We start from the raw sequence: 23,467 nt of genomic DNA on the forward strand, positions 1-23,467 counted from the left end.
CCCATCTCTTTCAGAATTTTCCACAGTTTCTTGTGATCCACACAGTCAAAGGCTTTGGCATAGTCAATAAAGCAGAAATAGATGTTTTTCTGGAAGTCTCTTGCTTTTTCCATGATCCAGCGGATGTTGGCAATTTGATCTCTGGTTCCTCTGCCTTTTCTAAAACCAGTGTGAACGTCAGGGAGTTCACGGTTCACATATTGCTGAAGCCTGGCTTGGAGAATTTTGAGCATTACTTTACTAGCGTGTGAGATGAGTGCAATTGTGCAGTAGTTTGAGCATTCTTTGGCATTGCCTTTCTTTGGGATTGGAATGAAAACTGACCTTTTCCACTCCTGTGGCCACTGCTGCGTTTTCCAATTTGCTGACATATTGAGTGCAGCACTTTCACAGCATCATCTTTCAGGATTTGAAACAGCTCAACTGGAATTCCATCACCTCCACTAGCTTTGTTCGTAGTGATGCTTTCTAAGGCCCACTTGACTTCACATTCCAAGATGTCTGGTCCTAGATTAGTGATCACATCATCATGACTATCTGGGTCGTGAAGATCTTTTTTGTGCAGTTCTTCCGTGTATTCTTGCCACTTCTTCTCCATACCTTTCTGTCCTTTATCGAGCCCATCCTTGCAGGAAATGTTCCCTTGTAATAGAATACAACCTTTAAGAATGTGATTATGTTAACATCATTTTAATGCCCATTTCTCGCTTTTTTTTGCTCATCATTTATTACTTGCTGTTTATATTTATTTTGGACTAGGGAAATGATACCAGACAAAAAGCAAATTTGAGTGATTTTCTTATCTAAGTTCAACATGGGTCGTAAAGCAGCAGAGACAACTTGCAACATCAACAGCGCATTTGGCCCAGGAACTGCTAACGAATGTACCAGGCAGTGGTGGGTCAAGAAGTTTTGCAAAGGAGATGAGAACCTTGAACATGAGCAGCGTAGTGGCCAGGCATGGGACGTTGACAGCGACCAACTGGGACGATCATGAAAGATGATCCTTTACAACTGCAGATGTTCCTGAAGAGCTCAACGTCTACTATGCTATGGTTGTTTGGCATTTGTAGCAAAGCGGAAGTGTGAAAGAGCTTGATATGTGGGTGCCTCATGAGCTGTGAGTGTGTTAGTGTTTCAGTTTTGTCCGACTCTTTGCAACCCCATGGACTGTAGCCCAACAGGCTCTTCTGTCCATGGGATTCTCCAGGCAAGAGTATGCTGACTGTAAATTAAAAAAAGAAAAAACAAACTGTTGTTTGGAAGCTTCATCTTCTCTTATTCTATGCAACAACAACAACAAACCATTTCTCAATTGGATTATAGATTAACACAACTGGTGACAACCAGCTCAGTGCCTGGACAGAGAAGAAGCTCCAGAGCACTTCCCCAATCCAAACTTGCGCCAAAAAAAAAAAAAAAAAAAGGGTCATGGTCACTGTTTGGTGGTTTGCTGCCAGTCTGCGCCACTACAGCTTTCTGAATCCTGATGAAACCATAACATCTGAGAAGTACGCTCAGCAAATTGATGAGATGCACCAAAAACTGCAATGCCTGCAGCCAGCATTGGTCAACAGAAAGGTCCCAATTCTTCTCCACAACAACCCTTGACCACATGTAGCGCAAGCAATGCTTCAAAAGTGGAAAGAATTGGGCCACAAAGTTTTGCTTCATCCGCCACACTGACCTGACCTCTTGTCATCAGACTACCACTTCTTCAAGGATTTTGACAACTTTTTTTGCAAGGAAAACCCTTCCACAATCAGGAGGCAGAAAATGCTTTCCAAGAGTTCCTCGAATCCTAAGGCACAGGTTTTTATTCTACAGGAATAAACAAATTTATTTCTCTTTGGCAATAATGTTTATTGTAATGATTCCTATCTTGATTAATAAAAATGTTTCTGAGCCTAGTTATAATGACTTAATACTCATGGTCAGATACCTTTACTTTTGCACCAACCTAATATAAAGTACTGTATCTCTGTAAAATATTTTTGTTTCAGTACCTCGCATAATATCTGGTGAATAGAAGGTTTTAAATACATATGGATTGAACCAGAAACCAGAAATAATATGCAAATATATAAAGGTTAGAAGTTCTTGGTCTTCTAGGTGGTCCAAAGTCCTTTGAGAAGTTGTTGAAAATTTTGGACCCTCTTTCCAGAAGAAGCTCAAGCATTCACAATTCGGCAGGGATTCTAGAGAACTCCTGAAATGCCATCCATCTCCCACGAAGGATCTATGCTTCCTGAGAACCCCAAATAACCATGTTTAACTCATGACTGTGTTTTGAGATCAAGAGCAGAATAATGCTTCAGGGTTAGATTACTTTTTAAATTCTCCTGCAAATCCCAGGATTCTAGAACTGCGGTGCTGGCAAGGCAGAAGCAGAGATGGAAAGGTGTAACTGTCTGGTTTCCCTTTAGCGTTCTGGCCAGTGGGGCAATTTGAACATTCTACATAACGCTGTCACTTGAATGCCACAGTAATCCGGTGATGATGACGCGGCAGCGCGGAGTGGCTTAATGATTTAGCTGAAAGGATTCAGCCCGTATGCTCTGGAAATGAGACTGGAAACAGACTTCCAGGGTGCAGGAGCGCGAACGGAGGCGGAGGAAAGGGCGGGGCCGCGCACGCGCGCCTCTGCGTCACCGCCGACGCCTCCGGGTGTCCTCTCGCCGCGAGCCTTCCTCTCAGTCCAGTACGGTGGCCGACCGGAGCCAGGCGCTGGGGATGAATGAAGGTGCTGCCTGCGGGTGGAAGCAGTCTCCTCAGCTTTCCCGTCCCTGCAGTCCAGGCTCTGCCTGTGCGCGGTGTCCCCATCCAGCCCCCGTCGCACCGCCGGCCTGACTGATCTCGACGTCTGGGGTTTTTGGTGCCCAAGTCGACTCAGGGCAGAGCTGTAGGGCTGGGGAAGCCGGGTTCTCGCCTAGGCCCAACCTCGGACCGCGCTCTCGATTTCTACCGCGCCCCGCCCGTAGGGCGCGGAATCCGGGTGGGGTCCCGGGAGGCCGGAGGGTAGACCTGAAGGTATGAGGCTCCCGCTTCTAAGGCCTCAGAGCGTTTCGGGGTCCGTGTCCGCCACCGGCCCGACTTTTCTCCAGCGGAGGGACTGGTTGGTTCACGTTACGCCCGGGGGCGAGACCTATGAGCGCTCAGGTCTCCTCGCCTCTGCTCTCTCAGCCCGCCCCTCTGTTAAAAGGCCAGCTCCTCTTGCTGAAGAGCAGAACGTTTCTGCCCACGGCTCTTGTTACGCATGATTCTGCTAGTCTATGGGTCTCTGAGGGGATGGCTTTGGCTACCAGTTTTTTTGTTTCTGATTGCTCTTGAGAAGTGTTCAAGTGGGATTCAGCTTTCTCCTCTCTGCTAGGAGCTAATTGCACCTCCGCAGCTGTTTTCTTTTCTTTTTTTTTTTTAACCTAGTAACAGGGGATATAGGATAGAGTTCTGGTCTCCAGAGCTTTGAAGCTGGCATAGCTTCTGGCTGGTGAGGCAGTTTACCAGTGCATCTGCCAACCCCTGGAGGGTGGGAAAGAGAACCTAACAGTCCTTTCCATGTTCTGGGTAGGCATGCGAAACTAAAGAGGTATTGAAGATGGGCATTCTTAGTGATGCTGTTCTTCTACTTTGGATTGTGGCCCTCAGATGACTGCTATAGTGGAGAAGGTGTTGCACTGGAATTTAGTAGAGGAGGGTTCAGCTTTAGATTTTGCCGCCGACTAGTAATACTCCTCTGGGCCTGTTACTTAATCTCTCTGGCTTTCCTGTTCTTTCTCTGCAAAATGAGAGTATTAGAACAAGATCCCTGAGGCTGAAAGACGTTAGTATACTGTTTTCTTTCTCATTTTCCAGATGGCAGTAGAAACACAGGGAGTCAGTAATTGTGCCAGGAATATTGCCAACATATAAGATAAACCACATTTTTCAGAGTTTTTAAAAAGAGGGGCATTCGTATATGTGTCAGTTATACCCCTACTTTCTTTGCTTTTTTAAAAAAAATTATTTTTAATTGAAGGATTTATAAGTATTGCATTTACTGTAAGACTTTACAATATTGCATTGGCTTCTACCAAACATCATCGTTTTTTCTTTTTCTTTTTTTAACCACTAGGATCAACAGTGATAATGACCGAGTGTACAAGCCTTCAGTTTGTCAGTCCTTTTGCTTTTGAGGCAATGCAGAAGGTGGATGTTGTTCGTTTGGCATCTTTAAGTGATCCGGAGTTGAGACTTCTCCTGCCCTGCTTGGTGCGGATGGCGCTTTGTGCACCTGCTGACCAGAGCCAAAGCTGGGCTCAGGATAAAAAACTCATCCTTCGTCTTCTCTCTGGAGTGGAAGCTGTCAATTCTATTGTTGCATTGCTGTCTGTGGACTTTCATGCTTTAGAACAGGATGCCAGCAAAGAGCAACAGCTTAGGTAATGAATATTGTATAATATGTGGATTGGTATTTACTTGGATATGCTAAAAAAAAAGGAAATCAAAATTTTTTGGAGCTTTTTAGGACTTCTTATTGCAGTGCATTCTTCCAAAAAAGAGAAGATTGGGACTCTAAACTTTGGGGAGCATTTTTTTAAAGTTATTTTTTATTTATAATTAAAATTCTAGGATCATTTGAATTGTGTATTGTGAAATGTGCTGAGAACCTTGGCTGTATATACATTTGTATTCAGGCCTTCCCTGATGACTCAGACGGTAGAGTCTGCCTGCCAGTGGAGGAGATGCCAGTTCAACCCCTGGGTCGAGAAAGTCCCCTGGAGACAGGTGGCAACCCACTCCAGTATTCTTGCCTGGGAAATCCCATGGACAGAGAAGCTTGGTGGGCTACAGTCCATGATGTTGCAAAAATAGCCTGAGCTGACTTATGTATATATGCAGGCTAAAATGATTAGGCCAGTTGCTCTCAGTGGGAAGTGGATAGAGTAAGTTTCCCTAGAGCAAAAGGATTTACTGGAGTCTCCTAGGAGGCTTGTTAAGCTTACATTGAGTTCCCCAAATTCGAGGCATGCTTTGTCCTTCCTTGCCCATTGTGAATCCAGTTGTGAGCCACTGTTATTAATGGAAGTGGGTGTTAACCTGTCAGTTGTGATTGGAGTCTTTTACACAGTTGTGATTGTCTCTGAAATAGACAATATAGTATTCAGAAGTAATATTCATGAAATATATCAAAAGAACTCATACATTCTTTTGTAGATTATTTCTATAAAAGATAGTTTTTATGCTTTTATTTCTGTGCCAGTGTTCTCGTAATTGTTTTACACGTGTGTACTTTATTAGGCATAAACTTGGAGGAGGCAGTGGAGAGAGCATCCTGGTATCACAGCTTCAGCATGGACTGACTTTAGAGTTTGAACACAGTGATTCACCTCGTCGATTGCGTCTTGTGCTTAGTGAACTGTTGGCGATTATGAACAAGGTGCATTTATTTAAATCACAGCTCAAAATGTGCATGATTTGATGTCTACACATAAAAGATAGAAACAGGCTGTACTTCCCTGGTGGTCCAGTGGTTAAGAATCTGCCTTCCAGGGCAGGGGAAGTTTGATTCCAGGTCAGGGAACTAAGATCCCAAATGGCAGGGGCAGCTAAGCCCCTGTACTGCAACTGTGACCTGATGCAGTCAAAAAAGAAAAGAAAAGGTAGAAACAGGCGGAAAGGCAGGCAACTTGCATCCTCTTGGACACAAATCCTATTTGTTAATCAAGTGGCTTCCTTTCAAAGGCTTGAACGGATATTAAGTGCCTCTTTTTCAAGGCTGTTTTATAATTGCTGTTTTCTCTCATTATGTCTACTCTGCATTCTGTATCATAAGGTTTTTTTTTTTTTTTTCCTATATGGAGTCCATATGATGACTTCTTAATAGAATACATAGCTCAAGACTTGTAAATCACCAAAGTTGATAATATCTCTATAAGGTAGGATTTCCCACAGTAAATATGTGCAGTATGTACGTGATTCTTCAAAATATGTGTGACTCCTTTAGATACTGAATTACATACATCCTACATAACAGTGAGTGGGGAATATTGAGGCTGAATTGGATGTGGGATATTTGGCTAGCCTCACTCACTAGATGACTGAATTGTTTCTGTGTACTAGTGAAGGTTATTCAGCCTCTTGTCTCAGCAAAAAGATAAGTTGCTTTATTTATTTTTATTGAAGATTTTCAGTGTTTTATTTCAGGTGTACATAGATTAGGTCATGGACTTTGGGTGATGATGGTTAACTGAAAATCTGAATTTTAAATTTGTGAATGTCAGGTGTTATCATGCAAACTGGATCTTGATATTAAGACGTCTTATATGAGTTGAGGCTCAGAATTTGAGAAACAGATGTTTTTTACTTTGAGAATCTCAAGGTCAGTTACTTTATAATAAAGTTTAATTTTATAAACTGTGGACCAATAAAAACCTAAAGTCTGTTTCCAAAGAAAATACTGATACGGGAGAGATTTGTTTAGTTCTAGATAGTTTTTAAGATGTGTTATAAATCTTAATTTTTTTCCCTATTACAAAGTTATTTACCTCAACTCTTTTCCTCTGTACTCATACTCTTTAATTTTTTCTTTTTCATTTTCTTTTTCTTATTCTTTTTATTGTGCCATGTGGCTTGTGTGATCTTAGTTCCCCGAATAGGGGTTGAACCTGGGCCCTTGATAATGAAAGAATGAAATCCTTACCACTGGACTTCCAGGGAATTCCTGATAATCTTTAATTTTAACTAATATTTTCCTATATCTTTTTATTAATGGCTGTAATGAAATAAGTGACCTAGGTAGCATTCCTAGATCACATCTTTGGCTTGTCTTTAACTCCAGATGTCTCCAAATATTTATATAGAAATAAATTAATAAGACTCATATATTACATGTCTGGAATAGTAATGTGACTGACTAATTGTGGTTAAATTGGTACAAATTCATCCACTCCTGCATATTCTTCTACAGTATATTAATGGCTATTAAGAGACATAGTCTATAAGCTCAACAAAGAATTGCAAGCATAGTAAGGGATCCAATTCATTACCTAAAATTAAGAGAGCTCATCATTTTTCTTTCTTTCTTTTTAAGGTATCTGAGTCCAGTGGAGAATTTTTTTTTAAATCATCTGAGCTATTTGAGAGTCCAGTCTACTTGGAGGAAGCTGCAGATGTACTTTGTATTTTACAAGCAGGTACTGTAATGAATGCTAAGACATATTTCAGATGCACTTAAATGTTCCTGTTAAGCGATAACTGTGTAACTTCTTAACCTGGAATATTGTGTTATTTGAAAGTTCACCTAATTAAGAATATACCTTAAAAGTTTAGGTCAAAAGGACTAATAGTAGCACAATGATTAAATAAATTATATTATTTCCATAGTAGAGTGTACTCTGCTGCTATTAAAATGGTGTATATTTGAAGAACTTTAATCGTTTTGGAAAATGTTCACAATATATCTTAAATGAAAAAAGCAGGTGGCAAAAGGGTAAGTAGAATAAAATCCTAGTTTTGTTAAAAGTACAGTGATACTCATGGGGGAATTAAAATCAGATCTTGCAAATTACTAACTTGAGTGATGGGATTAGAGCTGATTTTATTTTATTCTTTGTGCTTTTTCTATTTTCTCGGTTCTTTATAACAAGTGTGCATGATCAGAATGAAAAGATAGAAGACACAGAAATGCAGAGAAACTTTTCATGAAAGTAACTTTTTTAACTAACACCGCCCACCACAACAGTGATGACAGTGTTCTGTGTAGTGTGTTCAGTACAGTGGCCACTAGCCACATGTAGTTTTGGAGTACTTGAAATGTGGCAAGTGTGACTGAGGAGCGGAACTATCTTTAGCTTAATTTAAATAATCACATGTGGCTAGTGGCTGCCCTACTGGACAAGTCAGCTTGAGAGTGTGAAAAGAAAGTACCTTAATTTAATTGCTTTTAAATATCATTGGTGAAAAAAAAAAATCATTGGTGAAATGTCAAAGATGTTTGGTGTATAATACAATGAAATGTCACTTCTTAGTAATAACACTGATTTTTGTTTTCTTACAGAGCTCCCTTCCCTGCTTCCTATAGTTGATGTAGCTGAAGCCTTGCTCCATGTTAGAAACGGTGCCTGGTTCTTGTGTCTGCTGGTGGCCAATGTTCCTGATAGTTTTAATGAAGGTAAATGCAATTTTAAAGTGGAATATTGGGGACTTCCCTGGTGGTCCAGTGGTTAAGACTCCGTGCTTCCAGTAGAGAGGGTGTGGGTTCTATCCCTGGTCAGGGAACCACAATCTCACTTGCTGGGCAGCATGGCCAAAAACAAAAGAAATAAAAATAAAACAACAGCAATAACAAAAAGGGATATTGAAGAGATTTGCCTGGGCCTGTGTGGGACCTATTTTTTGAGCTAAGAAGAAACATTTATAAGGTTTTATCTGAAATTTTATTTTTTGAAAATTTATTAGTGAATGCTGTAGAAATGGGCTTTCCAGGTGGCTTAGTGGTGAAGAATCCGCCTGCCAGTGCAGGAGATGCAGGTTCGATGCCCGGGTCGGGAAGATCCCCCTGGAGAAGGAAATGGCCACCCACTCCAGTATGCTTGCCTGGAGAATCCCACGGACAGAGGAGCCTGGCAGTGCATGGGGCTGCAAAGAGTTGGACACAACTTAGTCACTAAACAGTAAACAATTGTAGAAATACTGAGTTTAGAGAATTCAAAATTGTTTGGAAATTACAAATGTAAATACAGTGAGGATGCAGCATTTTTTGTTTGCATTTGTCACCAGTGCTATAATAGGGAAGTAAAAAATATTACAGACATAGAAGCTATAATTTCTGTACTCATTGAACAAAGGGGAGAGGACATTTATCTGTGAAATAGCCAGAGGGCAACATGAGATATATAGATCAGAAATACCAGCAATCAGACTTCCATATTTTAGCCTTATTGCTGTCAGCTTGCAGAAAAGTATAGGGTAGAAATTGCGAAAAATCAACTAAAATTTTCACCTGTGTTTCAAACTGCTAGTGGCTGAAGATTGTGGTTTGGGTCTGAGTGATATAAAAATTACATTTATTGAGCAAGATGTTTTGTGAATTGAGAGTCAAGGAGAAAAAAGCGCTAGATCTGGGGTTCATAATTTCTGGCTTTGTGACTCATTCTTTGTGTGATCTCCATCAAGGTACTTAACTTCTTACTTGTAAAATGGAAGTATTAATATTATTTTCTTTTTGTTTCTAAGAGATTTACTGACTATTCCATGAAGGTTTAGGTTGACATTTTCTTTTAGCTCTTTGAAGATGTTATCCTCTTGGCTGTGGTCATTTTTATCTCTGTTCCTCTGTATATTTCTTTTTTCTCTCTGGCTACTTTTATTTATTCATTTTTTTATCCTTTCTGGCTACTTTTAAGATTTTTTCTTCATCACTGGTTTTCAGAGATTGGATTATTGTATATCTTGTTACGATTTTGTGTTTCTCCTGCTTGGGTTTCACCGATTTTCTAGGTTTATAGTTTTCATCAAATTTGGAAAAATGTCTTCAAATGTGTTTGTCTTTCATTCCCTTTCACTTTCTGAGACTCTAATTACAAGTATGTTGAACTACTTGATGTTCCATGGATCACTTCATTTTTTGAGACTCTTCACTGTGCTGGATTTTAACCAGTTTCTATTGCTATGCTTTCAAGTTTCCTGATCCTTTTCTGCTGTAATATCTAATTTGTGTAAATGAGTGATTCTCAAGGCTGAAAACATTGATTCTGACATCTTACTTAAAAAGCTTAAAGTAACAGAGGCTACTAAATGTTCAGTTTGTAGGGGCCTGATCAAAAATGGAGAACGACAAGATGAAGAGAGTCTTGGAGGAAGGCGGAGGACGGATGCTTTACGCTTCTTATGTAAAATGAATCCTTCTCAGGCCCTGAAGGTCCGAGGCATGGTGGTAAGAGATCTTACTATTTTTATGAGACCAAAGCCTTTATATTAGGACCAGGAACTTTTTTTTTGAATCTTGCAGAGATTTGGAATTATATACCGGATATATTACCTTTTTCTCTAGATTTTTGTGCTTTGTGCTGTGTCTTTCCCTAAACTTTAGATGCTTCAGATTCTGGATAATCCTGGCCGTTCTCCTTATGATACTGAGTTCAGTTTGTTTTCTTTGCTTTGTTAGGTGGAAGAATGTCACTTGCCAGGTCTCGGAGTGGCTTTGACATTGGATCATACTAAAAACGAAGCTAGTGAAGATGGAGTGAGTGACTTGGTTTGTTTTGTTAGTGGTTTGCTTCTTGGAACAAATGCGAAAGTCCGGACCTGGTTTGGAACTTTTATCCGAAATGGACAGCAGGTGAGGGAGAAATATGTGTTTAGGTCAAGGATCAAGCTATGTTAGTAGTTAGTAAAGGAGGAAGAAACATTTTTAGAATGATGCCATTAGGCCAGTGGCTCTCAGACTTCTTAGTCTCAAGACTTCCTGAGATTTTACAATAAATCATTGAGGACACAAAGCGCTTTTGTGTTGGCCGTTATCTGTTGATATTTACCATACTAGAATTGAAAACTGAAATTTTTGAAATATTATTTAATTCACTTAAAAATAAGCCTAATCTTATTAAATGTGACATTTTTTAATAGAAAATTAATTTTTTTGCAAAAGAAAAGTTTACCGAGAAGAGTGATATCGTTGTACTTTTTTGTAAATCTCTTTAACGTCTGGCTTAATAGAAGCCTTCAGAAAAGCTGCACTATATACTTGTGGGAAAATGAGTAAAAAAGGTCTATAATGTTGAGATATTCTGACTTTCTGGACCCCCTGGAAGTATTGGTCATCTCCAGGTTTCCAGGTCAGACACACGAGAACTGCTATATTAGATCATCACCATAAGTTGTTATTGTAGTCTATGGTTCATATATATATATATACACACATGTGTAAATTATTGTGGTAAAATATATATAACATAAAACTTACCATTTGAATCCTTGTCTGAGTGCACAGTTCAGTGGCATTAATTACATTTACTGTATTCTGCAGCCATCACTACTGTTCATTTTCAGAACTCTTTCATCATCTGAAGAAACTCTCTACCAATTAAGCAATAATTTCCCATTCCCCCTTCCTTCCAGTGTTGGGTAATCTCTCTCCTACTTTCTGTGTCTATGAATTTGCCCATTCTAGATGCCTTGTGAACGTGGAATCATACAATGTTTCTCATTTTGCGTTTGGCGTCTTTTTACTTGGCACAGTGTTTTCAGGGTTCATGCATGTTATGGCAAGTGTCAGAATTTCCCTCCTTTCTAAGCCTAATATTGTATTGTGTGTATCTGCTACATGTATCCCTTTGTTGATGAATATATATTATATTTTACAAGAGTTTTTAACTTGCAAAATATTGTACTTTTTCGAAAACATCTCATGATAACTGTGAATAGAGTTCTGTCCCTACACAGGAACTAATGCAGAATGGTTTTTAACTTGTTGAGGTCCGTGAACTTCGCAGTAGCAGGTGTACTGCTTAGATCCTTCTGCAGTCTGTTTTTTTATGCCATTAATTCACCATACTTTTCTTTATCCAAGTTCTTCTTTACTTATAATCCATTTGAAAACTGATTTTAAATTTTGCAAGAGGTTGACATTTTTTTGTGTACCTTGTATATTTCAGGCACTGTGCTAAGCTCTTGGTATAAGCCTCTCGTTTGTAATTGTTCTTTGTGTCTAATATTGTTACTAAAACAAATTTTACCATATTTTACTCTGAAACTCTCTAAAAATAACAACTTTTCCTGAGCTCTTTGTGGTTTAGAAATGCTTTCATATTTATCATCTTTGTTAGTTCATTCATCTAACAGATATTGAGTGCTTGCTGTATGTCAGGCATAATAAGTCAGGCCCTCCTGAGTATGAGAGGACTAGATGTTGTCCCTGCCTGAAGAGCTGTGGGGGTGACAGGCTTGTAAACTCCTAACTCCAGCAGTCCTGGGAATTAAATATTATTAATAAAACATTAGTTTCCTTCTCATTTAAGGAAATTGGGGCTCAGAGAGGTTAACTTATGTATCTAAACACACATAGTTGGATAATAGCAGGGCTGTTGTTTAAATCCAAGCCCTTCTGTCTGGATTTAAATCCAAGCCCCAGATCTGAGCACTTTGTACTTAAGACTCCACTAGTCTTTATGTGTTTGAAAGCATCATTTACATGATATTTTACATTTCAAATCATCATTTATTTAGTGTGTTCTGTACAACCTGTCCAAATTAGGGTGAATAGTGTTAGTGTTAGTTGATGAGTTGTGTCTGACTTTTTGCAACTCCATGGACTGTAGCCTGCCAGGCCTCTGTTCAAGGATTTCCCAGGCAAGAATACTGGAGTGGGAAGCCATTCTCTTCTCCACAGAGTCTTCCCGATCCAGGGATTGAATCTGGGTCTCTTGGATTGCAGGCAGATTCTTTATTGTCTGAGCCACCAGGGAAGCCAAGGGTGAGTAGAGTATTCGTCAAATGAACCAGTGAGTTTGCGCGATGGATTAAAATTATATTCTGCAGTTATGACAGCCTCCTTAAATGGATCAGGGCTTCCCTGATAGCTCAGTTGGTAAAGAATCCATCTGCAATGCAAGAGACACTGGTTCATTTCATGGGTTGGGAATATCCACTGGAGAAGGGATAGGCTACCCACTCCAGGATTCTTGGGCTTCCCTTGTGGCTCAGCTGGTAAAGAATCTGCGTGCAGTATGGGAGACCTGGGTTTGGTCCCTGGGTTGGGAAGATCCCCTGGAGAAGGGAAAAGCTATCTACTCCAATATTCTGGGCTGGAGAATTCCACAGACTGTATAGTCTATGGGGTCGCAAAGAATCTGACACGACTGAGCGACTTTCACTTTCAAATGGATCATTACAGGTGTCTAACTGGAGAGTTTTGTTTGAACTTCCTTTTGACTTAGTAAGTTCTCCTTGCTTTCTTCCTTTTGTGGCCCATATTTCCTACAGAGAAAAAGAGAGACCAGTAGTTCTGTCCTTTGGCAAATGAGAAGGCAGCTTCTTCTGGAGTTGATGGGCATTCTTCCCACAGTAAGAAGTACCCGCATTGCGGAAGAAGCTGATGTGGAGATGGAGCCCAATGTGTCTGTGTATTCGGGGCTGAAAGAAGAGCATGTTGTGAAAGCCAGTGCACTCTTACGTCTGTACTGTGCTTTGATGGGGATCGCTGGACTCAAGTATTCAATAATTTGATCTTTTACCTTTTTGTCATTTTACTTTCTTGTTTCTAATCCCAAGAAAGTGAGCCATAGGCCCTTTATTCAGAGGATTTGGGTTTTCTGTTGGGCTCAGGTAGTAAGTTGACCTATGTCAAGAAGAAAGTCCCAAGGCAGAACTTTCCTAGTTGGGATGTATGCATCTATTTTTGTCTGATTGTAAATAGAATTATATAAATATGGGAGGAGGCAGAGCAGTTTAAGAAACTTATGACTTGCCCACAGCTTGACATGACTGTATGAATGATCTGAGAGGGATCCTTTATGTAAGCCATACAGCTAGCTGAAGTAAATCTGTCCTGTTTCCTTTTACAACTGAGATTATAGATTGTTCAAAGTTGATCTGTGATTACTTAGCACAAGATTTCTTAGACACAGTACTATTTCTTGATTAATGTCCTCAACTGTTATACATATAGTCCTCACTTTTCATGACCCCGACACATATGAGTTTCAGTTAACATACTTTAGTCAAATAGCACTGCTCCCTCAACAAGTAATGTATCAGTTGCCATGAGTCATTTACCAAGTTCTTATTTATTATCATTAACCAAAGTACAAAGTTTACTGAAAACTTTTAAGCCACATGTCACTATATGGAGGCGCATTGTGATTAGTGACCAGCCATAGGATTTCTTTTAAAATCTGTTGGCAACTGGTCCATAGACAACAAACAGACAGCAAACAGACAGCAAAGGTGGGTAGTAGTGCTGCCCCCTCATCTCTCTGAATAAACCCATGTGGTATTTTGCAAAATCGAATAATTGAAAGAGGGAATTGGCCAATAACAATGAACGTGTAGCAAAGAAAAAGTGGTTAACAGCAGAAGTGACATTTGAACCAAACGTAAATAGAAGAAATAGTTGGCTGAAAATGTTGACATTTGAGAGACCCTAGGTATGATAGCCAGATGAATTTCGTGAAGGGGAGCTTGAGGGAAGTCATTGGGACCAAAAGGATGAAGACCTCCAGAAGACTGATGGTGGCAAAAATGTTTGCACTATAGGAACGCAGATATTTCATGATTGAGAGTACACAGGATGAAATGTTGGAAGCTGATCCAAACTTAGAAGGGAAGGGTATGATAATTCATCAAGGCCTAGAGAAGATGCTCACTCTATAAGTTATACAATGAGAAAATGGCAAGGGCTGTTTAAAACTACTCTTGATAAATCTTATAAAGACAACACTTGAATTCCTGATGTTTCTAATATATTCAATTATAGAATGCTATATAAATATTAGTTTAACTTTTAAAAAGTTTCCTTAGGCATTATAACCAACAGAGTTTGTAATGTCTTGACAGAAATTTTAAAGGTAATGGAACGATTGTAAGTTTCCCCACTGATTATTAAGACCGTGATGCAGTTTCAGCTTGCATGGTTATTTTTGTGGTCGCACACTACCATGCAAAGTGAGGACTACCTGTATTTGTGTCTGAGGAAGAGCACTGGTTGCAAACTCAGCAGTTTTGCTTTTGACATCTTAAGATATTAAAGATTTTGTAAATAGTGAGGTATCATTCCAAAGCTTAGGATTTGTATCTGAAAGGTTGAACTGTTGAGAAGTCCCCTCTTCTTCCTTCTCTCCACTGAAAAACACTAAAACCTAATAGTGGATTCCTTTTTTAGACCAACTGAGGAAGAAGCTGAGCAGTTACTGCAGTTGATGACCAGCCGTCCTCCTGCGACACCGGCTGGGGTTCGCTTCGTTTCACTCTCCTTTTGTATGCTGCTGGCCTTTTCTACGCTTGTCAGGTACCCAACTGTATGCTTGTTCTATCTTCCCAAGGTCTGCTTTTGTTTATTCATTAAAACAATATATAGAATTAACTAACTTACTGCGAAAGTGATCTAGGTATGGACATTGCTTTATCATTTAATAGAAAGGTATTAATAGCATCTCCTATATGCCAGTTCTTTTGTTTGTCTTTATCAAAGTTTCATATACATATATTTAAGGGATTCAAAGTAGCTCTTCAAGATATGAGACAAATGGTAGTCCTGATTCCCTTTTGCCCTGTTTTTCGCTTCCCTAGAGGTGGCAGCTTTCAGTTCTTTAAGGTGATTCTTTTGGTTTTGACTCCCACATCTTTATTACTGTTTATATTTGCTACATCCTGATTTTTTTGTTTTAGGGGTATTTGTTGATGTCCCACTATGAGAATGAGAAATTAGTTCTCCTTCTCTCTGTCCTCAACCTTCTCTGTGTCCTTCGTATCTCTCCATTCTCCCTATACATAAGTTATTATTATTTTGCTTTGATCAGTACATTATTGTTTAAGTTACACTCTTGGGAGCTCAGCCAAGTAGATGATTACTTTTCTTTTGCAAAACTGGTTTTTCCATTAAGAATTGTCCTGTTTGCTTTTGTTCTTTGTTTTTCATTTGCTTGGTGTTTTATGTACTTAGGTTAATGTAGTTTCAAACTCTGCCAATCTAACCCACCTCTCAAGATGTTCAGGCTCATTAGTTATTCCATTGGTTTCATTTTCTTGAGGCAGTCTGTCCTGAAGCGTTTTGACCCCCTTGCGTCTGAACTGGTTGCCTCTGCCCTGGATACACAGCTCTCATCCTGGAATTGCGTTTCACTATTATTCTGGGGACTCGCTCTAACTCTTCTTTTTTGGGTCTCCTATTTCCTGCATCTTATGTCTCCATCTTTTTTCATTTGCTCCCTCATTTTGCTTCTTTAGAGTGGGTGTGTAGGAGGTAAATTATTTAGATTAATTAAATTATTTAGATTATTAAATTATTTAGGCTATTTCTGAAAATGTCTTTATTCTACTTTAACACTTGGTTGATAGTTTGATGGGGTATAGCGTTCTAAGTTGGAAATCATTTCCTTTGAGAATTTTGAAAGTCTTGCTGTATTATCTTCTAACTTCCAGTGTTACCATTGAGGAATCTGGTAACATTCTGATACCTGGTCCTTTTTTGTGGCTTGTTTTTTTAAAATATGGGAACATGAAGGATTAACTTTTTGTTCCTAGGGTTTTGAAATTTTTTGGTGATGTGCTTTTGTATGGGTCTGTTTTTGTCCTTTCTCCTAGGTATTTCTACCTTTTCAACCTGGGAACTCACATTGTTCAGTTCTAGGAAATTTCTGTGAACGGATTTGCCTTTCACATTGGTTTCTCTGAAACCTCCTCTTGTTTTGATATTGGGCTTCCTGTAGTGATTATCTTATTATCTTATTCTTTCTTACTTTCCTTATCTTTGTTTTGTTCTGCTTTTTAAAAAAACAGCATTATTGAGACACAGTTTCAGTTCAGTTCAGTTGCTCAGTCGTGCCCAACTCTTTGCAACCCCTTGAGCGCCAGGCCTTCCTGTCCAATACCAACTCCTGGAGCCCACCCATACTCATGTGCATTGAGTCGGTGATGCCATCCAACCATCTCATCCTCTGTCATCCCCTTCTCCTGCCCTCAGTCTTTCCCAGCATCAGGGTCTTTTCAAATGAGGCAGCTCTTTGCATCAGGTGGCCAAAGTATTGGAGTTTCAGCTTTAACAACAGACCTTCCAATGAACACCCAGTACTGATCTCCTTTAGGAGACAGTTTACATACCATAAAATCCACCCAGTTTAAAGTGTACAATTTAATAGTTTTTAGTATATTTACAAGGTAGTACAGCCATTACCACAGTATAATTTTAGAACATTTCAATCACTTCACAGAGATACTGCTCATATTACCTTTTAGGATTTTTTTCTCAACCTTGTCTTCTATTTAGTTTTTAACTTCTAAGAGCTCATTTTTATTCTTATTTCTTCTTTTTAGTGTCCGATGCTTCATGATGGCATGGTTTCTCTGATATTACCCATAATAATCGAAGGGGTCTTATTTGTACTGTTTCTTTTCTCTAAGTTTCTTTTTTTCTGCCTTTTTCTTTTTTTGGTGTCTGTTTTTCTAAGAGGTTTAATAATGCTTGATAATTCATATTTAAGATTAGACTAAAAGGCAAATTAGAACTTCTGAACGCATAGATGAGAAGCACTTGGGCTTTTCAGAATCTTGGAGAAGACCATTTTCTTGCCTGAGAGCGAAGGCCTAAGAAGAAATCCATAAGTGAAGTTAAAAAGTGAGGGTTAAGGACTGGGAGATCTCAGCCTGCACTGTGGTTGTTCACTTAATTCTTCTACTTTCCAAAAGGCGCTGCAGAAAGCCCTGGTTGTCCTTCAGTTCAGAGACACCCTCTTTTCCCTTATCCAGAGAATCAATCTTGTTTCCTCTCTGCTGGGGGATGGCAGAGTGGAGGGTTGGTCTGGAAGTCCACTGCTTATCCAGACTGTGCTTTCGCACTCCCCAGACTGCCTGGAGGTGCCGGTTCCTGAGCCCTTTGGGGATTCTGTGGTGTAAGTGGTAGACTGGCTCTCCTTCCTGCCAGGATGCTGCTTCCTTGGTCTGCTGAGTCAGTTACTCCTCCTGCGCCTCACTGGCGCCAGCTTTCCAGTGTCTTGTGGTATTGTCCTTCATTATCATCCTGTGCATTTATGTGTTTTAAGAAAATCCCTTTAATGTAATTTGAATGGTGTGTTTTAGGAATGTGTGAAACTAAGTACATGAAATGAAGTGTTTTCTCTTTACCTGGAGTAATTTCTTGTTTTAAAAAGTTTATTTTGGGGACTTCCCTGGTGGTCCAGTGGCTAAGACTCTGTGCTCCTAATGCAGGGGGCCCAGGTTCGATCCCTGGTCGGGGAACTAGATCCCACATGCCACAACTAAGATCCTCTGTGGCCAAAGAAATAAATAAAATTTTAAAAAAGTTTATTTTAATGAAGTATAGTCAGTTTACCGTGTTGTGTTAGTTGCTGGTATACAGCAGAGTTATACGCATATATTACCTAAAGTTATATACTTATATATATAAAGTTATATTCACTTATATATTACCTAAGTTATACACTTTATATATAAAGTTATACACTTATTTATTACCTAAAATATAAATATTTACTTTATATTTTATAGGTAGGACAGCTAAAGTACAAGAAGATTATTTAAATTTCTTATTCAAGGTCACACTAACAGTAATTGGCAGAGATGAGATTCCCACTCAGGTCTGGCAGACTCTAAAGGCTGTAATCTTTCTATTACATAACATTGTCTTGTATAAGTGGAGTACTTTATGTATGGTTGAGCATGACCTTTTAAATTTTCTTAGTTTTGGGTATCAGGCTTTGTGGTTGGTTTTTATTTTTGCTCTTTATACTGCAGTGAAGTAGAAGAGTGAAGTCACTCAGTCGTGTCCGACTCTTTGCGACCCCGTAGACTGTAGCCTACCAGGCTCCTCTGCCCATGGGATTTTTGAGGCAATAGTACTGGAGTGGATTGCCATTTCCTTCTGCAGGGGATCTTCCCAACCCAGGGCTCGAACTCGGGGCTCCCGCATTGTAGACAGACGCTTTACTGTCTGAGCCACCAGGGAAAAGGATCAATGGAAATTACTATTACAGATCAAAATCAACTTGTACATTTCAACCTAAACCTAGGAATTTGCTTTAAACAAGTCAGTGTTCATGTACTTCTAAAACCATTTGTCATATATGGTTAGCCCCTGGCTGTCTCTTTTTACTTTTTCGAATAGTGATCACTTATTTCCCTCTAATATTGAGTTCTGCTCAAAATGCCTCTACAAACTAAATTTCATTTGGTCTGATTTCTGTCCTCACACTCAGTTTGTGAGTTTTTAATGATTAAGTTTCAACACTATAGATTTTTTTCTATAGGAAATAAGTATTGGCTGTTAGTATATATGTTCTTCTAACATTTTGATCCCAAGGAACCTTTGTTTTTCTAAGGAATGTGAGGAAGTTTATTCTCTCCAACCTGCAGTAGTAGTAACTGAGACTTTGAGAGGGTTTGGCTATTCATATAAATGGAGAAAATTTATGTTTCTCTGTTCTTCTCTAGAACTACTACATATCTCAATGATAATTAATGGCCAATTCAACAAGCAATTAATTTGAGGAAAAAATAATTTGCACCAAAGATAATTCCAGAATGCTTTTTTATTCTTATGCTAGTATATCTGATTTAGACCAGTGACTTCTGATATTTTTTCTATATTACCAGTACTCCTGAACAGGAGCAGCTGATGGTAGTGTGGCTAAGCTGGATGATCAAAGAAGAAGCTTACTTTGAAAGGTAAGATGACTTCATTGGTATCAGATAACTGAGTAAGTTTGCTTATCCTTCCTTTGGAAATTCACATTTTCTTTTCTGTTTCAACAGTACTTCAGGCGTCTCTGCTTCTTTCGGAGAGATGTTATTATTGGTTGCTATGTACTTTCATAGCAACCAGCTCAGTGCTATCATTGACTTGGTCTGTTCCACTTTGGGAATGAAGGTAATTTCCTCTTATTTTCTTTCTAAAGAAGATGTTTCTAAGCTGCACATTTTCTTATAATGTTAAGTAAATAGGTTCTTTTCATTTTGAAGTAATTTTAGTTGTTTAATAGTTTGAAACTTTATCAGGAGCTCTCTAAAGAAAGTACATTATATAAACATTATTTACGAGAATAATAGATGTTCTGTGTAGAAAACTTAGAAAACACAGGAAAGAAGGGAAAGCTATAATTCCCTGTTCAGAGATATCAAGTACTGTTAATAGTCTGGTATCTGTTTTTTCTTTAAACTGATATATATAGATAGATAGATAGTGGTTTTAATGAACTTAACAATATACAATGAGAACTTCCTCATATCAATAAATATTCTAATACAACATAATTTTCAGTGGCTGCATTGTAGTTATTGTGTGGGCTGATCATGACATTTTTAATGGTTCCTTTATTTGCCATGTAGATTTTTCTAATTTCTGAATAACGCTTAGATGGATATCCTATATATGTAAATATACATACAGACATCCATACATGTATATTTTCAAACACTTTTTGGATTTCTTCCTTAGGATAAAGTTATAGAAAGCAGTACTAAGTAAAAGTATGGTGATGTTAAGATATTTAATGAATATTGTCAGATTATTTTCCAGAAAGATTATACCAGTTTAACTGTTCTCATTAGTGAATGAGAGTGGATAGTTTCCTAACTTCTCACCATCACTGGGCATTACCATTCTTTTTAATCTGCAAATTTGATGAAAAATGGTCTTACTTATTTTGCATTTCTTTGATTGCTAGTTATTATTATTTTTTATTGTTATAGCTTATATAGGGTTTTTTTGGTTACTTTTAAACAGTCTATGTGTTTTAGTTGGTTTATTTCATTTATAAAAGGCTTATTGATGTCCCAGTTTTTCTATAGGGATTTTTATTGATTTCTTTTTCCTTTTACTGATTCAGAAGTACTCTTTATATATAAATGATATGCTGTTATACCTTGTATATCATATTTCATTGATTCAAGACACACACTTTACCATATATTGAAACTTGGATTCATTTTATAGTTGATGCATAATGTTAGTGTGATAGTGTTTGCCCTTCTTTATTTACTTGAAAAGCTACTATTAAATCAGTGGTGCATATTATAATCCTTATTGTCTTAAAGATGGAGAAGTATAATATGTTGCAGATGGTTTTTCCCAGTCTTTTCTGCCATGTGAAAGTTATCATTTTCTATGTGTGTAATATATTAAGTATTTCTTTTGTGCTTCTTATTTTGTTATTATGCTTAGAAGTGCTTTTCTTTCCTCAGTTTAATAGAAATGGTCACCTATATTTTCTTCTAGTGTTTTTGTGGCCTTGTGTTTTACATTTAAATCTTTAATACCTTTGGAGTTAATATGGGGTATGATGTCATATGCAAATCTTTATTTGTATTATCCAGAAAGAGAGCTATCCCACCTCCATTTATTAAATAATCCACTTCTTCCCACTGACTTAAAATGCAATAATAATATGTTTACTGAGTACTTAAAAATTTTTTTTATTTATTTGGCTGTACCATATCTTGTGGTATGCGAGATCTAGTTTCCTGATCGAACCTAGGCCCCTTGCATTGGGAGCTCAGAGTCTAGCCACTGGATCATAAGGGAAGTCCCAGTAAGCACTTTCATATTTGGTTCCTGAGGAAAAACACATTTTAGTGTTAGGTGTGAGAAGCTACTTCTGAAACAGAGTCTTTGAACATTAATTTTATATATTAAGTCAAATTGTGCTTCATATATTTTATTTTCACCTGCTGTTGAAATCTTTTGGTTGCTTTATTTTTTTTATTTTTTATTTTTTTTTGAAAAGAGCCTTTCTTTTCTTTGTTTTTTATTGGAATATAATCGCTTTACAGTGTTGTGTTTTGGTTGTTTTAGATTGTAATTAAGCCAAGCTCCTTGAGCAGGATGAAGACCGTCTTCACACAGGAAATTTTTACTGAGCAGGTACTTCTTTTAACTATTATCTTAGGTATTTCTTTAACTTTATTTATAACATTCCTTGTGAGAAAACTTGTATATGTTTCAGTTTAAGAGAATAATATAGTCTTTATGTTCCTTTTTAGTTTCCAGTGATGATTTATGTAATCTTTGAAACTTCTATAAAGAAAAATCCTATTTCAAATTTGTTTTCAAAGCTATTTACTACATAGAAAAGCATGTGCTAAGTAAATTTGCTTATTTTGGAGACTTTGAGTAGATACCTAAGAATGTAGTCTTGGATACTGTTGACAGGGGTCTCACATGGGGTGAAAGTGTTAGGGGCTCAGTTGTGTCTGACTCTTTGCCAACCCATGCGCTGTAGCCTATCAGGCTTCTCTGTCCATGGAATTCTCCAGGCAAAAATATGAGAATGAGTAGCCATTCTCTTCTCCAGAGGAATCTTCCTGATCCAGGGATCAAACCTGATCTCCTGCACTGCAGGCAGATTCTTTACCATAAGCTACCAGGGAAGTTTACTGACAATTGGGATTGTTAGGAGAAAAATAACAGAGATCTGTTTAAACCTTTCAGCTGTAAGGTGCCGTGTCTAACTAGGTTATAAGCTAGAGTCTAAACTCCTTATTCTTGTATTAATTTGTTCTTATTTGGTCTCAGCACTTTTGTCCATGGGTAATCCTAATGATATTTTATTTTTTCAGTGATGGAAACTATTTTTTTTTCCTTTTCTTAAAAAAATTAAACTATAGATAATCTACAATATTATGTTAGTTTCAGATATACAACAAAGTGATTCGGTTATGCATATATATGTATATATTTGTATTCTTATTTATTTATTTTTTAATTGAAGGATAATTACAGAATTGTGTTGGTTTCTGCCAAACGTCAACATGAATCAGCCATGTGTATACATATGTCCCCTCTCTCTTTTAAGATTCTTTTCTATTACAGTTTATTATAATATAGTAAATGTAGTTCTCTGTGCTATATGGTAAATCCTTGTTGTTTGTCTGTTTTATATATTATAGTCATTGAGCCCAGATTTTATGATTCCAAATTTTACATATTTTTTAACTTTAACCCTTGGCAATGTATCTGTGTTTAGAAGTAAATTTTTTAAAATTAGAGAACTTTACAAATTCCCAGATGTGTGATGCCACCTCATCACTCAAAATAATGAAATCATGTCATGATTGGTTTTTGTCGCTCCTGCCAAAGGACCACATTAGTGCTGACAGTGCACCTGGCTACGTCTCCCTCTTTCAGAGTAATTTTGTATCTGGCTCTGTCACATGGATTGCTGTTATGTTTCCCTTTTAGGTTGTCACAGCTCATGCAGTTCGAGTCCCTGTCACCAGCAACCTGAGTGCCAACATTACTGGGTTTTTGCCTATTCATTGCATTTACCAGCTGCTGAGGAGTCGTTCCTTCACCAAACACAAAGTATCAATAAAAGTATGATCTTACATTTATTCTTCAAGCTAAAATCTGAGTTAATGCTTTTTTCCCAGTTCTATTTGAGTTTGTAGACCTTTCTTGTGGATTTTGTGTGTGAAATGTTTTTAGTTACTTGTCACTTATATAGTTATAGTAATTAGATTCTTAATTTCAGATTTTTAAAACAGTATAACTGTTCAGTTATTTACAAAATGTACGATAGTACTAATTCCTTTTAAATTCTCAATGATATTTAGCAATTTCATTAAACTTTGGTAAGAAACTGCCATTCTTTATACTCGGTTTTGTTTACCAAACTGAGAAGGTTGCTGGTTAGCCATGACCAGTATTTGTAATCCATTTGTCACACGGACTTCTAACATTAAGCTTGCACATATTTTGATGTGTTTTCAATTTGTTATATGGTTGGCTATAGCAAACAGGTCCTCTAAAGAAAAGGCTTAA

The 23,467-nt window shown here is 38.0% G+C and overlaps 1 protein-coding gene and 1 non-coding gene across 3 annotated transcripts in view; both read left to right on the forward strand.

The window, feature by feature from the left end:
• Positions 2,636 to 23,467, forward strand: part of INTS2 (integrator complex subunit 2) — a 54,479-nt gene continuing 33,647 nt past the window's right edge. Inside the window, exons 1-13 of one of the 2 annotated variants that reach the window (XM_005693136.3) lie at positions 2,636 to 2,743; positions 4,112 to 4,418; positions 5,278 to 5,416; positions 7,070 to 7,172; positions 8,036 to 8,149; positions 9,783 to 9,913; positions 10,145 to 10,318; positions 12,961 to 13,187; positions 14,858 to 14,983; positions 19,303 to 19,374; positions 19,462 to 19,576; positions 21,500 to 21,568; positions 22,886 to 23,020. In XM_005693136.3, the coding sequence (XP_005693193.1) occupies positions 2,734 to 2,743; positions 4,112 to 4,418; positions 5,278 to 5,416; positions 7,070 to 7,172; positions 8,036 to 8,149; positions 9,783 to 9,913; positions 10,145 to 10,318; positions 12,961 to 13,187; positions 14,858 to 14,983; positions 19,303 to 19,374; positions 19,462 to 19,576; positions 21,500 to 21,568; positions 22,886 to 23,020 (1,722 nt within the window). In that variant the 5' untranslated portion in view covers positions 2,636 to 2,733. Of the gene's footprint in view, positions 3,031 to 4,111; positions 4,419 to 5,277; positions 5,417 to 7,069; positions 7,173 to 8,035; positions 8,150 to 9,782; positions 9,914 to 10,144; positions 10,319 to 12,960; positions 13,188 to 14,857; positions 14,984 to 19,302; positions 19,375 to 19,461; positions 19,577 to 21,499; positions 21,569 to 22,885; positions 23,021 to 23,467 lie in introns of both variants that reach the window. The other variant, XM_005693137.3, reaches the window with a different exon arrangement.
• Positions 17,856 to 17,928, forward strand: TRNAR-CCU. The gene has a single exon. It is a non-coding gene; the product is annotated as a tRNA-Arg (tRNA).

The sequence above is a fragment of the Capra hircus genome, chromosome 19 (genome assembly GCF_001704415.2).
Source record: "Capra hircus breed San Clemente chromosome 19, ASM170441v1, whole genome shotgun sequence".
In the NCBI taxonomy this organism is placed as follows: Eukaryota; Metazoa; Chordata; class Mammalia; order Artiodactyla; family Bovidae; genus Capra; species Capra hircus.